The 16,649-nt window shown below is 38.6% G+C and overlaps 1 protein-coding gene across 1 annotated transcript in view; it reads right to left on the bottom strand.

The window, feature by feature from the left end:
- Positions 1-16,649, bottom strand: part of FBN2 (fibrillin 2) — a 118,051-nt gene that overhangs the window by 57,904 nt on the left and 43,498 nt on the right. The window contains exons 16-19 of the mRNA XM_068177548.1: positions 11,522-11,674; positions 10,738-10,791; positions 7,102-7,227; positions 4,586-4,711 (exon numbers count right to left, since the gene is read on the bottom strand). Of these exons, the coding sequence (XP_068033649.1) occupies positions 4,586-4,711; positions 7,102-7,227; positions 10,738-10,791; positions 11,522-11,674 (459 nt within the window). The remainder of the gene's footprint in view (positions 1-4,585; positions 4,712-7,101; positions 7,228-10,737; positions 10,792-11,521; positions 11,675-16,649) is intronic.

Below are 16,649 nucleotides of genomic sequence, written 5' to 3' on the forward strand. Positions count from 1 at the left end.
GACAGAATTATTTGCTGATTTTTTTCTTTTAAGTGGAATCAGTTTTAAGATTGAAACAATACAAACATATTCTCTCCAAGAAGAACTGTTGATGCATATCCACCATTTATTTCTGAACCCAACCAATTTAATTTTTTATATGTATCCTGAATCAAGTCATACATTCTAATCCAACCAGTTCCCTTTGGCAGACTTGAAGTAAAAAATGTTTGCTGCTTGCTTATATTTGCTAGCAGTGCTTGAGGAGTATCTTGTAGTATCTATAAATTAAACCATCTTAATTTAAATTAATTATAACCTAATGTAGGATCTAGCTAAGCACTAGGGATATTTATAGCATCAAGAGATCATTTTCAAGACAAATTGAAATGTCCTCCATATTTTTTTTCAAGTTTTCCAAGAGATGCAATTCGCTATTTTGTTATAATGCATCAAGCCTTCATTTCACTAGAGATGTGCATCACAGGAAGCAATACATTTCCAAATATATATAATAATATGCATGTATTAATTAAAAAAAAAAGCAAGGGTGAGAGAGATAAAAATGCCCAGAATCAGTAAACTTTGGAAACTGTGATGTCTCTCTTCATGCCAAAAGCGAGCACTTAATTTAAAACCCAGCTTTAACAGCTCCTTTACTTAATGGACTTATCTACAAAGAGCAAACAGGACTTGTCTTACACTGTCAGCTATTTTCTAAACAATGACAGAGGTTTATGTTTCTGAAGCCTGATTTTAAACTGTGGATTGCCCATTTTACAGATTAATCATACACAGAGACACGGATGTAAAATCTAAGAGGCTTCATCAGGTCAGGACAATGTGCCTTATTGTTAGTTCTGACAGGTTAAACTCCCAAGTCCCTCTGCATCCAAGCTGGCAATCCAGAGTTCTCACCAGCAATTATCTGCTCTGCACCAAGGCCTTTTCCTCCCCGTGGATATATTCTATACTCTATTACCTCAGTTTTTATTACCCAGGGAATGCTACCTGCCTCTGTTGCTTCCCACTCTCTGGCTTCCCCCAGCCAGCCAGTGTTGCTTCCCACTTCTGGCTTAAACTCCCAAGTCCCTCTGCATCCAAGCTGGCAATCCAGAGTTCTCACCAGCAATTATCTGCTCTGCACCAAGGCCTTTTCCTCCCCGTGGATATATTCTATACTCTATTACCTCAGTTTTTATTACCCAGGGAATGCTACCTGCCTCTGTTGCTTCCCACTCTCTGGCTTCCCCCAGCCAGCAATACCTGGTGGTGGGGAGTGTTCTCTGCTGCTTTTGCAGAGAAACAAAAGTGGTTCTTAAAATCATAAATCACTCTGACACACACACACCAAAAAAAAAAAAAAAAAAAAAAAAAAAAAAAAAAAAAAAAAAAAGTAATCTTAAGCATCTACTCTATGTCAAATAATCCTCTGAATAGAAATACAGAAATGCTCTGGGACAAAGACACACTTTTGCTTCCTCTCCATCTGCCACCTTGCTTTCAGAAGTTTGTCTAGCTTTAATAAAAAAAGGTCAGAAAAAAATTGAAAAGACTCCTCCCCTCTTTTACTAAGTTGCAACTTGAGAGAAATTTCCATGAGCGTCCAGGCATCATCGGTGTAGGTACTTAAAGCTGAAAATGGGTGATTTTCATGTCAAGTGTCACACTGTTTAAACAGCTGGCAGCTGACCTCGCACAGAGGTTTGCACAGACACAACTAATGTGCAAGACAAAGTAAAAAGCAGACAGGTGCCACTATCCAAATCATCAGTTCAAGAAGATGCATGAAAATTAAACTGCTTCACATTTATGGGGGTAATACGAGGTTATCATGCCTATCTTTGATTTTCCCTGGCATTTAGCAAAGTAGAATTACAACTAATTTTCTTCTAAGAAAAGACATTTTTTGTTTCAAATTTTCAGAGTTTAAACAAAAACCTGACAAAAATAATTGAGGGCCACACCTGGAAGCCAATGTCCCTGAAACTGCAACCAAAGAAAGGAGTAAGTGGAGATAGAGGAGCCAAAATTCAACACTTTTGAAAAGTAGAGTCAGCTCTCTTGGCTTCGTGGGCCATGCTCTAGGCCTTTCTGCATTTGATATGCTTTACAACTATGCTAAGTAAGAAGAAAAAAAAGAAGCAAAACCCCAAGCTAAATAAATTTGGATAGCAATAGGCTGATAATAGTGTATTGACTACCTCCCAAAATCGCCATCCAGGAAAGAAAAATAAAATTAAAAGATGGTATTAAGTGCATTTCAGCGTTAGTGCACTGCTGAATCAAGTGAAAAAGTATCATATGCCCAATGTAAACCAACTCCAAAAATTGTTTCCCTACAGCTTCTCAAAATAGTACTAAATGGTAATTTTTAAAAGAGCAAGCAACAAACCAAATAGATTTTAACACTATTTTGTACGGTAAAATAAAACCTGCTATGCATGGAGATATTTATTGAGGTGTGTTTTAATTTTTTTTTTTCTCTTAAGTGAAGTGAGTGTACATTGTAAACGTCAGAGAAAGAAAAATTGAAACAGTTCATTGTACATTCCTGGAAATGAACTTCAAAGCACATCTGGTTTACATTTAACTAGTTATGTCACTGGAAACACAAACTAAACCATGGAGCTTGTCATAAAAATCTCAACTTTCACAGACTCTGGTGCCTCAAACAAGTCTCCTACTCCTCGCAACAAACTGATAAAAAATTTCAGTTGAACTACAAACAAAACCAGAGTTTTGTTGTTTCTTCAGAGTTGCTGTTGAGAATAATATTAAAAATTTCTTGGTGAGTAGTAAGCATCAGAGCGTTTTCAGTGCCCAACACAGAGTTCCTGACTACAGCAGGTTTTTACAACCGGTGAACTTAAAACTCCAAAACAAATTATGAGAAACAGGATTTGGGCAGGTTTTTTTATCTGCTGCCAACCCAGCATTAGTACTGCCTACCCAACGTGAGTAAAAACGCAACACTTCTAATAGGTTTTACAGACACTTTTACACAAAACCCCACCTGACCAGCTTTTTTTACCTCACTGGCTAGATTTAGACATCAATCTAAGGACGAGATTCAAGATGTATTAATAATAATAGTATCGTCACCATTAAGAAATAAATCCATGTTAACTGTTTGAAAATACAGATACATTTTATTTCAGCAGGACTGGCTGGGTTGTCTGCATTCTGGCTTCTCATCCACCCAGCTTTAGGTCAGTGTTTTATGCTGTGATGTTCTTGGTAGTGAGCACCTCCCCTTACCACACGACATCAATTTCTCTGCCTAGAAGATTCCTCAAAAAACATGTACATTAAGGGCACACAGTACACTGTTTTCACAGACAGAAATCTTCCAGTGCACAAGACACTAATCACACAGACAGACGCCGGAGAATAAATTCCTCAGCAGTGTGGGCAGATAGGCACTGAGAAAACTTGGCACAGAAAGCTCTGTAAATCCACAAGGGCTGGCACAAGAAAAGCCCCACTCTGAACAAGTGGTACCAATTTGTAACATGCAAAAAGAGTAAGAACTAAATTCTAAAGGTGTCCTCTGAAACCCACATGTATTAAAATATAAAGGAATGCAATTTCGTTTGCACAGAAGGGTTGAAGTTGTTTTGTGCAGAGCATGTGAATGAATTTATACTGCCAGAATTTAAAACATTATCACTTTCCTTACTATGTGTTTGCTTAGCTGTATGGCAGTAATTTCTACGTGATCAATAATAATGAGCTGAGGACAATATTATCTTCCACCACTTCAGAAAAATCTGGATGATTACAGTGGTTCACGTAACAAGTGTTTTCCAACAAAGAACTACAGCTTTCGCATCACTCTAAGAAATGCAAAACCATGTACTATAAAAACTTTATAATGATTACAAATACTGAGATTTACAGACTGTGGAACCAAACAAAAAATAAAGGAGAAGACCACTAAAATTCTACCACTCCAAATATTAATTAAGAGTTGGCATATAAGATAATGCTTCCAATTTTACTTTTTTGGTACAGTTTTCCATGTTTGTTTTTTTATAAGTAACTAAAATTTCTCGATTATTTTCTGCTGTATGACATTTTTGCTGCTTTAACATCTGTGTTAAGTAGTAATATAAGAAAGCAATTTTGATTATACTGTGAAAATAAAGGACAATTTAAGTATAACTAGGCAGTAATACCCAGGTCCTGGAATGCATCACAGATAACAGGATTTGATCTAGAATTACAGATCACCACAAACTGAAGGGAGAAAAGAAGGGAGAAAAGAAAAAGGAGACTCTGATCGAGACAATTGCATTTCCCTAAACGGCAGGCATGGTGTTCCTGCTACATGATCAAAGGCAAGCACGTATTGTAGTTTAAAAATGTTGTAGCTAAGCAAAGGAAAACATTGTCATATAAAATTAAATTATTACTTTGAAAGAAATTTAACATCAACACCTAACACACTAAAAAGCAGGGAAATTAAAAGAGAAATGTGAAAATTTATGCAACATCACAGCTCTCTCTTTTCCTCTCTGGTATCTGCCACCACTCCCATGACAGTTCCGCTTTGACGTGACGGAAAAAACAACAGATCTGACAGGACGTGCAGGTGCCTCACCTTCACAGGTGTCCGTCTCCGAGCTGAACAGGTAACCCCTGGGGCAGGAGCAGCTGTAGCTGCCCGGGGTGTTCCGGCAGATCCCGTTGTCACACAGCAGCCCGTTCACAGAGCACTCGTCAACGTCTGCAGGGACAGGAGACAGACCGTGACCAAAAATGACACCTCTGACTTTCAAAGCTCTAATTCACTTTCAGGTTTTCACTGCAAAAAAATGCCTGTTCTGACTTTAAAGTTGTGGGGTTTTTTTTTTTCCACTAGCAAACTCAAAAATTAGTTCACAGTTAGTCTTAAAAGAATAATTATGTTTTCCTGCAGTGACCTTGGTCATTTGAGTTTGATCAATGACCTTGGTCAAATGACAATGATCTTTGTCATTTGTATGACTACACCATATAAATTCATGGAGGTCTATTTGCTTAGAAAACAGTATTTTAATCATTTCTTTTATCTAAACACCAAAACAGCAGTGTGTTAATTACTGTTCTAACTCTGTTTTATAAGCTAAAATTGTTTTTGTTATCCATGAAGTGGATTAAAATCTATCCTGTATGGTTCATGCATGGCAGCCATCTCAAGAGTACACATACACATCCCCTCCAGAGAACCCTGTATTTAAAAAAACGATGATTAAGACCAGGATATCAAGCACATTGACTAGGAAAACCCCATATAGTAACATAATTCCCTGAATTCCCCTTAAACTAACTGAAAAAAATTCTAACACAAAGTAATGTGTCTTCCTTGTTGCCCTACTAATTATTCTATGAAAGAAGAAAAAATATAATTTTAAGCCTTTTCCTTTAATGCCCACCACATGTTAAAATAACCTATGTTTATAAGAGGAAAATTGATAAGAGAAGTTGGAATAGACATGACATTTCATCCTGCTTCAGGCTGTCTCCTTGTTATTGACTGTTTGATTTCCCAAACTTAATACTGCAACTGAAATCTTAAATCCAACAGATTTTTTGAGAGTTTTTAAGTTTAAAAATAAAGAAGAAAAGTGAGAATGCAATATAATTACAATCTGGAGAATTTTGGTTTCCCCAACTTCTTTAGATATTTCAAGCTGTGCTTATTCCTGTAGGATTCAACAACAAAGCCTCAATTTCCCCAGATGATGAATCCAAGATTTAAGTCATGAATGAGAAAAAGCTCTTCTTTACTAACCTGTCCTTAATCTAACTTCATCTGATTTCAACCAAGGAAAGGAGCACAAATTTGTAAACTGACATTTTCTAGAGCAATTTTGAGCTTGTTTCCATAAAATCCTTTGGCCCAAACTATGCAGTGTGATGAATGCATTATTTAATTAGAATCTCACAGAATAACTTCAATTTTGGACTGTAATCTGTTGTGATATGCTCTGTAAAAACACTGAACAATGTAGCTCAGGCTTTAAACCCACACAGACCTGACAAAAGTACTGCCTGCATTCTGACTGATGACCATTTTTATTTCCTGGCAACTCATAAACTGTGTCATTCATTAAAATCTTTCAACCTTTTATCTGAGTGCTCACACTTAAATTCTTTTACGGAAAAATTCTATCCAAGAATAAACACATCCTCACATTCAGTCAGTTTTATCTTTATTTAAGTAAATACAAAGATTATTCTAGCACTTACCTAATCCCAAGAGTAACTAGCTAAATAATACCCCTTCCCATAAAATCCACTTGGAGAATGAATATTACAGGAAGTATTTTAAAAATAAAAACACCAACACTTTTCTGCAGCAGTGCTTTTCCTGCCAAAAGGTCATATTTAGGGCTTTAGGAAGCAACTAGATGTAAAGTTCCTTTATTCAAGCAGATGAAAGGAGACACTTTCTTTACTTTGTGTTTGCTTTGCATCACCAGGAAGGAATGTTTGATATGAAAACTATACCACAGCTATATAGACCAGGTTTTCCCAAGCAAAACTGGTGGAGTTTCGCTGAGCACAAACAGCAGTGACAGGTCAGTAAATCTTTAAATGCAGAGAGCAGTAATTTACAAAAATAAACACAGTATTTAAGGACAATACTTTGGACATCCTGATGGTTTCTGAGAGATTTCCATTAGCTTTTAATTTAAACAAACTTTGCCTTTCTGCTTAAAATTACAAGGCTATAAGCAACATGATTGCACAACACGCTTGTGGCATAACACACTTTTTCTGGATGTAAGAATTCCCAAAAGAAAAGAACCAAACCCCACTGGATTTCATATATGGTCATGAATAATAAAATTAATTAGATGGAGAGTGAAACCTGCAATGTTACCTCCTGCTTACACATCTCAAAAACCAACTCAGTAAAAAATACAGTATACAAAAATATACAGTATGTAAAATATACAGTAAGAATAACAATTATGCAGTGATTGAGAAAAGCATCATTCCAAGTTTTTTGCATTTTGATTGTAGCTTGAAGAAGCAGATGTCTTGCGACCTAAATTCTGTCAGATCAAACAAGCACCAAAGAAATTATAAGTAATTCAGCCACAATAAAAAAAACAACCAACAACTTACCCACACAATTGGTTCCAGCAGGATCAGGCTGGTAGCCACTGTTGCAGTTACAGCGATAGCTGCCTCGCAGGTTTTCACAAATCCCATTGGAGCAAATATCAGGATCCAAAGCACACTCGTTAATATCTGCATTAGCACAACAACAGAAGATAATCAGACACTGCCAGGTATGACAGACCTGTTCCTGTGAGAGGTGTGGGCAACACCTGACTGGATGGTGGAGCTCTCAGTCAGAGCCAAGGCACAGCACAGGTGTAGCCCAAAGGCTGAAAAAGGTTATTATTTTCCTTTATTTGACACTAGAAGGACAAACCTGGAATACTGCGTCCAGTTTTGGGCCACTTTACATGGGCCCACTCTTTAAGCCTCTTGTGCACCAATCAAAGCCTGTCATGCTCCTGGCACTCCTTGCCAAACTCAGCCCCAGAGTGCCCTAGCTTTCCCAATCCCATGCCTACACATCTGGGTAGCCTTCCTCTATTCCTCACAGCATTCTTCCCTGGCTCCACTGACACTGCATTTCCTTCTTACACTTCAGTTTGATCCTTACTCTGCCATGCTGGTCTTTCCCCTCCTTGCCTGATTTCTTACACATGTGAAGAGAGAGCTATTGTGATCTCAGGAAAACATCCTCAAATCTCTGTTCTACTCTTTTAAACCTGAGGGTAGTTTCCAGGGAATCCCATTCACTTATGCCTTGAGCAACTGGGAGTTCATGCTCATGAAATTCAGGGTGCTACCTTTACCCTCCACCTGGCCCACACCCCTCAACTCAGCATGAGTTCCTACAGGGCATGACCAATGCAGTCCCGGCTGCCATCAGTCTGGACATCACTAATTACTTCATTAATTCATCTGCGCTGGTAATCAACGTGTCCAGTAATGCCTCTGCTCTGTTTAAACTATCACCTGGATTAAGAAATTTTCCCCTCAAGAGTGCTCCAAATGTCTCCTGGACTACACACAGCTCATGTCAGTGTGGTTAAATTCCCTCAGCAGAATCAGTGCCTGAGGTAAGAAGAGGCTGAAGGGACTGGATTTGTTCAGCTGAAAAGAGGGAATATCAGAGGGACCTCTAACAGCACTTCCCTGATTTTAACAGATGATTACAGACAAGATGGGGCCACTTCTTTGAGGTGCAAAATGACATGACAAGAGACAACACTTGCAAGATACAACAGTGGAAATTTAATTTCAAAGAGGCCATGGGAACTCCATCCTTTGAGATTTTCCAAATTCCCCCAGCTTGCAAGGCTTTGAGAAACGGTTCAACTTTTATGATACCCTTGCTCTGAGCAGAAGGTTAGGTTGGATCTCCTCCAGATATCCTTTCCAACCTAAGCTGACACGAATTACATGCTTGTAAGAAAAAGCTTGATGCAAAATACCTATCCTGTGCACCCAGTGCCTGTGGTTTAGGGATCTAGGTTAGAAGTTATAAATTATTACTTGACACACAAATTTTCCGAGCACAGAAGTAATGCATAGGTCAAAACTACGGCATATTCAGTCCTGTAAGAACTTGAGGGAAATTTAAAATTTTTCTCAGACAGACGGAATAGGATGATGGATGAGCTATATACCCTGAATTTACAGTTCCATATAAAATTTCTGCAGTAGTTGGAAAAGCCCAAAATATTCATATGAACTGTAAGAAGAGGAACAGACTAATTTTAATACTTCTTGCCTCTGAGGAAAAGAGGGTTTTTCAATATTTTCCTTCTTCTCATATGGTAAGCCCATTATTTTAAATAGTTCCTTTCCCAAACCCTGGAAAGAAAGGGTGCTGGCCTAGCTGTGGCTTCATGAAAGACTTGTTTTATACTTGTAGGGCTCAACTTTTTGTGAAGAACATTTCCTCTTTAATCACAGTGTAGTTTAGAAACTGATTTACATTGAATCATATATGCATTTGGAAAAAAAAAAACATGCTACCCCTGGATAAAACTCAGTGCTATGAGACATCTGAAAAACTTTAAGAGAATACGATTTGGCATGCCACTTCAGATTTGTGTTTTCTTTAGAGCAAAATGCATTCTGTAGCTCACTAGACATGTCTGGATCTTGGGGACAAGCCACACAAGGAGTGTAAAATAGAGACAGGAGCAGCAGCATGAAAATTGGCTGCAATGCTGAGGCACAGAGAGGCACAGAGAACCCTGTGTTTGCTCTAGAAACCTGAACAAAAGAGGACTTCAGTTGAGACATGAATGATCTTTGTCATGCACTTGCTAGACAGCACAGTTGTTTCAATGTTTTAATGACAAACTGTATTTTGCATGTGTCCAAAAGGACACATGAACCTCTCTACCAGGCTGCATGCAAATTCTTATAGGGTAGGGTGCTGCTTGTACAACAGTATTACTGAGTGCTGACACTATTTCTCTGAGATTCAGAGATTCTTGAATGGACCATGTATAATTCATTGAAAAGTAATCAGAGAGAATTCATAAATTCCATGGGTTTCAATTTACTCATACAAGCATGTTAAGCAATGAAGAAAAAAAAAAAAAACGCAGATACTTACAGTACTGAACAGAAACAGAATTTCTTTAAGTGCTATTTTTAGAAGTTATTTAGGGTATTACTAAATGTAATGATTGGAGCTCTTAATCTGTTCCTGCTGCTTAGAATATGAGCTTTAGTGCTGACAAGGATAATTATTAACACATCAGACAAATACCCAGCAATAAATTTTACGTTCCTATATTCTCCTATTTCTTCTTCAACCCATTTTACTTATCTGGCAGCTGCAGCATGCTTTGCCCCTGCTTCAGACCTGGCTCAGCCATTCTTTTTTAAAATCCCCCTCTCTGTGGTACTAGGAAAAGGATCTGGAGCTTTAGCGTTCCCAATACTAAATGCAAGTGGTCACTTTCAGGACATTTTTTCATAAGGATATGTTTTTTTCAGTTAAGCTCCCTTCCAATTTTTACCTCTACAGAGATACAATCTGTCCATGGAAACAATCCATGAGTGAGCACTGGATCTGGAGGGAAAAACTGCTCTATTACTATCCCAGCTGACTGAAAATCAACTGCAAATGCAAGTGACTCCTGCCAAATGAGAGACAACTGTTTTATTCCTAATCTGAAGAAATCTCTAATCTCAAAAAAAAAAAAAAAACCCAAACCAAACAAAAAGAAAAAAACCCCATAGGTCAGAACTCTGACACAGATTACTTTTTTTTTTTTCTTGAGAGGGTCAGGCAAAATCCACTCTTCTAGAGAATTAATTCCAGCCTTTTTTCTAGACAACATTCAAATACTGTAGTCTGAGAATTAAAGTACTAAAATTAACATATTAATCTTGAAGTTAAAAACTCCAATGTTATCAAATAATATAATTCTGAGGACTTTTTTTAAACTTTCAATCACTGTCCTGGGGTGATTTTATGGTGCTGAATTGTTACTTAGTTGTTAAAATTTCAGTGTAACAAAATTTCAATGTTAACAACAAAATGTTGTTAAATAAACGATTTTTTTCTACTTTTCTTGAAAGGAATTTACCTCCTGAACTGCCTGGGGGAGGGGCCTCTTAAATTTGCCTTCTAGAAAAAAACACTTCAGAAATTTCCTCCCAAAATTTCCCCCAAACCAGGACAACCATAAGTATTAAAGAAAATATGCAACATACCTCTTCCATCAACAGTAATACCTATTCCACTGCTACACAGGCCATGGAACTCAGCTGCTCAGTTGAGGTGGAGATGTTGGGGAAAAGAAAATGTTATTTCCAGTATTTCACCTTCTTTCGTTCTATACTAAACCCACATGATTTTTTTTCCAATGTAATTTTTCTACAGTGTAACTAACAAAATATCAATGTTCACATGAAATAACAATTTACAGATAATTTAGTTAAATCTGTAAGGTAGCACTCCATCCTGAACTTCCATATATATGTATAAAACCAAAATTAGATGACCAGAGTTAAAAACTGAGGTGATTTCCTTACAGTCTTGACATGACTGTCCTCTCAAGTTATTGCTTTTAATTACACTGTCAGTTTTACTTGTTTTTTTCTAAATAGTTTTCTGCTGCTTCAGAGAACAATACTAAATGGTAATTCTGTCCTAGATGCATCACCTCAGCTCTGTAGTCAAGAGATTTTTTCTTAAATCAATTCTCAGGTTTACTTAGAGAATTGACTCTTATAAAATGAAATACAGATTTCTAGAAATAATCCAACTCTTTTAATCTGGATTGACTGGACCAGGAAATTTACAGATTCACTGGAGAATTCTACTTATTCTCTTGCAAGAATTATTGCTTATAGCAAACACTTAAATCACGAACCCAAATTCACCCTGTTCACTTTTCTTTAGGGCATGAAATAAATCAACAATGTGATCTCAACAAGAGTTTTGTTTAAAGTCTGTATGTTCACTGTACCACTCAAAGAAACATAAAAACTGTACCCGAGTTTTTAGCAGGGCAGGGATGGCACGGCTCTCCAAAGCCATAGTCAGGGTTGGCACAGCAGCACTCAGACTTTGTCACAGCACCAGGGAAGGGACGGACACACAGCCCTTTCCTGATGGCTCCATAGCACGTGCTACGCACATGAGTATCTAAAGGAAAAGGACAAGGGAAGAAGTAATTATTTCCTTACAGACAGAGTGGAATGCATGCATACTATCCCAAAAGCTATAACCCCTTATTTTTGGTCAACAAAAAGGTCACACTGGCTACATCTGCACTGCCTTAATTATCTTGATGACACCAAGGCCAATTCTCAGCGTGGTTACCTCCTGGGGCTTCCTCCAGAGCACTGTCAACCCACCTAAAGCAGGATTTTGTGACTAAATTCAAAGGCATTCCAAAGGACCCAGCAAAGGTGACCCACACCCTGAAGCAGCTCTGTAAATCCACAAATAAATATTCCAGTAAGAAACACAGAAGGGCCTGGATCAGCATGTGGTGGCTGATTCTTCCCTTTGGGAAGTACCACAGACATCTCTGATGTCCAAAATGGTTCCTCAGGCAGGATAACTCACCAGCAGCCTAAGGCTAGTATTATATGGGAGAATACCTGCTTCTGAAAGGAGGAGCATGGTCTCCAGCTGTATTTACAAAATCATGAACAGAAGTGCAATTTTAGCAGATTGTTCAGACCAGCATTTATGTGACATGACCACCTTAATTGGTTCATACGTAAACAGGCATCTGTGCTGGTTTAGCACACCAAAGAGGCCTCAAAATCTAGCTGGGAAGAGCAATCTAGCAAATTTTACACACATCTAGGCAGTGAGGAAAGCAGTGATACTGCCCAGACTATGAGAAACTTCAGGGAGGTTGTGATTAAAAACTCTGGAAAATAAAGTGCCATCCTTGGGGAGAGGCCTGGAAATGGTGGCCTGGATAAACCACCACTTATCACACAAGCAAAACACAGAAGACCTGAAAGTTCCTCAAACCCAAAAATCATGCCAAGAAAAGACAGCAGAAAAATTATACAGGCCAACCATACACCTGTAAGACTCACCATGTAGTCACTGCCAATTTACAGCTGATTTAATCACATAAATCAATTTGAGAGCCTTGACCAGTGAGATGCAGGAAGAAGCATCTTCCAAGACACACACTCCACACCTACCTTTACAGGAATAATCATCTCCTATGCTTACCCAAGAAGTATGAGAATGTCTCTGAGACTGCTTTTTATGCATATATTTGAGGTTTTGTTGTACTTTTCTGGTTTTGGTCTTTCTAAGCTTCAATGCTTTTTCCCATCTTTGCTTACAGGATAATATTAGAGATCTTTGAACAAGCATGTGATTGGACACTCCTTCTAATAATGTGTAGCTGAGAACTGCAGGATACAGAAAAATAGCCTTTACTTTTGACTCTTAAAATTCTACGGACACTATAGGAGCTGCAGAAATACTCTTTGTTTCAGGTATCTTTATGGGCCAGAACAGAACACAGCTTTAATTTATGCTCCTTGTCAGTCCCCCAGTAAAACCACCACGCACTGTTGCCTGGACATGAGCCTGAGTGGACTCAGAAACTGAAACGGGTTTGAGGGAATCCAGACAGCTCCTTGCTTGAAGTATGACCCCAAAACAACAAAGAAAAGTTGCATGAGAAGTTTTTCAGTGAATGTTGACTATCCAGGGCCAACCCAAATAAGAACTGGCAATTCTTTATGTGTTCTGTCGGCCCTTTGAGTGTTGTAAGCTGGCTCCTGTATAACAATACTGCCTGCAAATAAATGTTTTCTCCTGCTTTTGGTATCCCATGGAACAGATAGTTCTGCAGCACAGCTACACATGTCCTAGATTTTAGAGTTTTTTCCTTGCCAAGAATCTAGGTGAAGCCAGTACAACTCACTTGCACTTGACATCAGGAAAACATTACGATGCTTGAAAACAGTCAACGACTTCCACGCAATAAATGTCTGTTAATTTACTCTGCAAAATAATTAGTGGCATCACATCCTTTCCCTCCAACTCAGACAAGTCCAGCTGCCACCCTGACAAGTTCTGCCATGAACAAAGGGACTTCAATCACTGCCCTGTCACAGAAGGGGAGGCTTACCCCTAGTAATGTGTCTGTGAGGGAATGGAGAATCAAATCAAAGGAAGGAAATGGCACCAAGGGAAACTGCAGAGGGACAGAAGACTGGAAAGTGTGAAAGAAATACTCTGGAGGAAGGTCTTAGAAGATGTGGAGCATGGGAAGTAGCTGAAGGAAGCTACAGATGTACTGAGCAACTGCTCTGCACAAGAAAACAAGTGCTTCAGCACATATCAGTGCTTTTAGAGAAGTGACACAGAGAACCTGGGGACAATCTCATGCATAGTTACAAGAAAACAGTCTGATCTAGACAGTCAGTGATTCACTAAGCCCATGAAGGATGAAGCACAAAGGTGGCTCTCCCATGAGCAAAACAGCAATTGTGTGACAGGGAGAATGTCCCTCTTGGGCTGTGCTACGAGCAAGAATGAGAAGGACAGGCACTTCTTTGTGGATGATTCAATTGCTGCAGGCACCTCACAAAGCTCAGGTTCTCTATTCCACAACAATTCTGAGTCTGCACTTACTAATGAACCTGTGCTGCTCCCCATGTTTAGTTTGATTAGCCTTTGGCTACTCATTTCAGAGCAACAAGATTTTATTATTTGCCCTGGATCAGAGATTACCATTGCTAATGCTGTTTACCTGTTTATGGGACTCTCCACTCTGTCCCAAGGCATGGCACTTCTACACTCTTAATTTTGGCAGTGTAGCTCTTCAATACCTACAAAAATTATCATCACCACATTTGTGGTCAATATCAGGTGGACCAGTGCTTGACCCACACTCGGGGAAAGTCACTGCACCCATCCAGGAGCCTTAGAAAGGCAAATCAGGCTTATGACAAACACTTATCCACTTGGCTCTACAAAATTACCAGGGTAAAATAAAGCTTAGTTGCTCTGTCCTGCATGACTCTGGCACTGGGCAGAGGTAATTAGAGGTGTCTCAGCAGAGAACAAACAACACTGTGTGAAGCTGGAGCCACAGCTCAGCATAAGTTCTGAGGTGATACGCGCTCACACACAGAGCCAGCTGAGGTGTCCAAGCATGGAGCTGCAGCTGGAAGTACAGCCAAACCTAAAAAGCCTGCAAATATTCAAATATTGGAAGTTTGGCTCCAAGTATTTATCTAGCTGTTCCATGACTCTGTAACTGTTCCTTTTTCAAGCATTTGTTCCCCTGTGCTGTACCTTTTTCAAGCTTGTGTAACACTTTGTGATTGACTCTGCCATACCTATAAATACTAAGTAAAACAGCATTTTCTTTCTATGTGTACTCCCACCAGGACCAAGGTCATTATTCAGAAGTAAAACAGAGCTCAGAGAAAGAGGGGACAACTGAACTGTGGGCTCTTAGATTTTATATTCCATGCTAGTTACCTAGCAGACTTGTAGGAATGCTCTTACAAGATGTCCAATTTAAGTTATTAATTTTCAAACTGCCAATGATCTTCTAGCAGCCAGAATGTCTGAAAAGTATTATTTAGGTCATGCAATATAGCATGAATAGCATAGCCAGACACAGAATTCCTGTAGTTAATACAGCATGTGGATTAGGTATAAACACACATACAAAATTCTGAACAGTGGACTGGCTTGGAAATTCTATTCTCAAGTCATGTGTGAGGATATTTTGCTATATAGTATTTGAAATTTGCTGTGTTACTTTATGGCTGGAATAATTACATCATCTTTTTTTAATGAATTTTCCAACTAGATCTTGATTCTGCTTTAAGATTTTTTGTCCTATGAAGGGAGTTCCTGTTGAAAATGCAAGCTTTTATGGTAAACCTTAAAGCTGTGTAACACATAACTTCTAAATAAATGACAGATAAATAAATCACAGATGATGGCCAACCTGTCAAGCCTTTTGCTGCTAGCACAGTGGCAACATTAGGTAAACGAAAGCACAGAAAATTGAGTACTGTATTGATTCTTTGCAGCTGTATCACTGACAGGGGTAAAGATGAGGCCAACTTGGAACACAAAACGGTACTGAACAGCCTGTACTCAAATCTGGTTTTGTTGGTGTGCCACTGAGCAGTGAAATTCCAATATTTAAAACAGTACACCAGGCCTTTTCTTATTGTTTAACTTCTCACTGCTTTTCTCCAAACTTTTAATAAACCAGAAGAAAGCAACTCAGCTACTATACAGGAGGGAACACAGCTTGCTTTTGTTGGTTCAGTCTTTAGTACAGTTTTGATTACTACAACATTTAATTTACTTAAAACAACAAAATTTGGGTTCTAACTGAGAGACTGAGAATGTGTTTTAGCTTTTTTTAAGCCTATGTTTTTAAGCCAATCTCAGTTTTTATCATGCTCTTTTAAAGCTGAAGTGGTAACAGAAGGGGCTACCTTGTGCTGGCACTTGGAAGAAACACTTGTCCTAGATTTTGTTTTAAAGAATTTTGAACTTTAGCACCATCTGAAATCTTATTTGGAATGAGCTGGTTACAGCAACACAAGGATTTAGTATGTCCCATCCCTTTGGTGTGAGAACCTCCAAGTTCACTGTGATACTGTCTGTTTTTCCCTTATCTGGAAATATGCTGATAAGACAAAGGCAGATACAACATCCCTGAGTCCATCAGCAAGAACAGTCATTAATGATTAATTACTGATTAACAAATATGATTCTTGTAGAGTCTCTGGTCACTAACGTGCCTGATGACAGACACATGCAGGCAGTGGGGAAGGAGAAATTTTGGGGATATAGAATTGATGTTCTGATACACATAGGGAAAAGATGGTATCTCCTGTGGATTAAATTAAGGAACTTTGCAAAGTACACACAGTATCATAACTCTCAGAAAGCCCTGTCAAATATTTATTCCTCTCCTCCCTCCTCATTAGCAATCAGCAGAGAACAAGGGATTGAATACTTGCCCCCCACACTTCTTTTAATTCATCAGCTTGAAAATTATTCATTTTTTGTCCCAAGAACTCCCTGAAGATATGCCAGAGCTCCTAGCAGAGCTTAGTGAAGAATCTCTTAAATTCCAACCAGTACCATTTGAGAG

This window comes from Anomalospiza imberbis, chromosome Z (assembly GCF_031753505.1).
Source record: "Anomalospiza imberbis isolate Cuckoo-Finch-1a 21T00152 chromosome Z, ASM3175350v1, whole genome shotgun sequence".
In the NCBI taxonomy this organism is placed as follows: Eukaryota; Metazoa; Chordata; class Aves; order Passeriformes; family Viduidae; genus Anomalospiza; species Anomalospiza imberbis.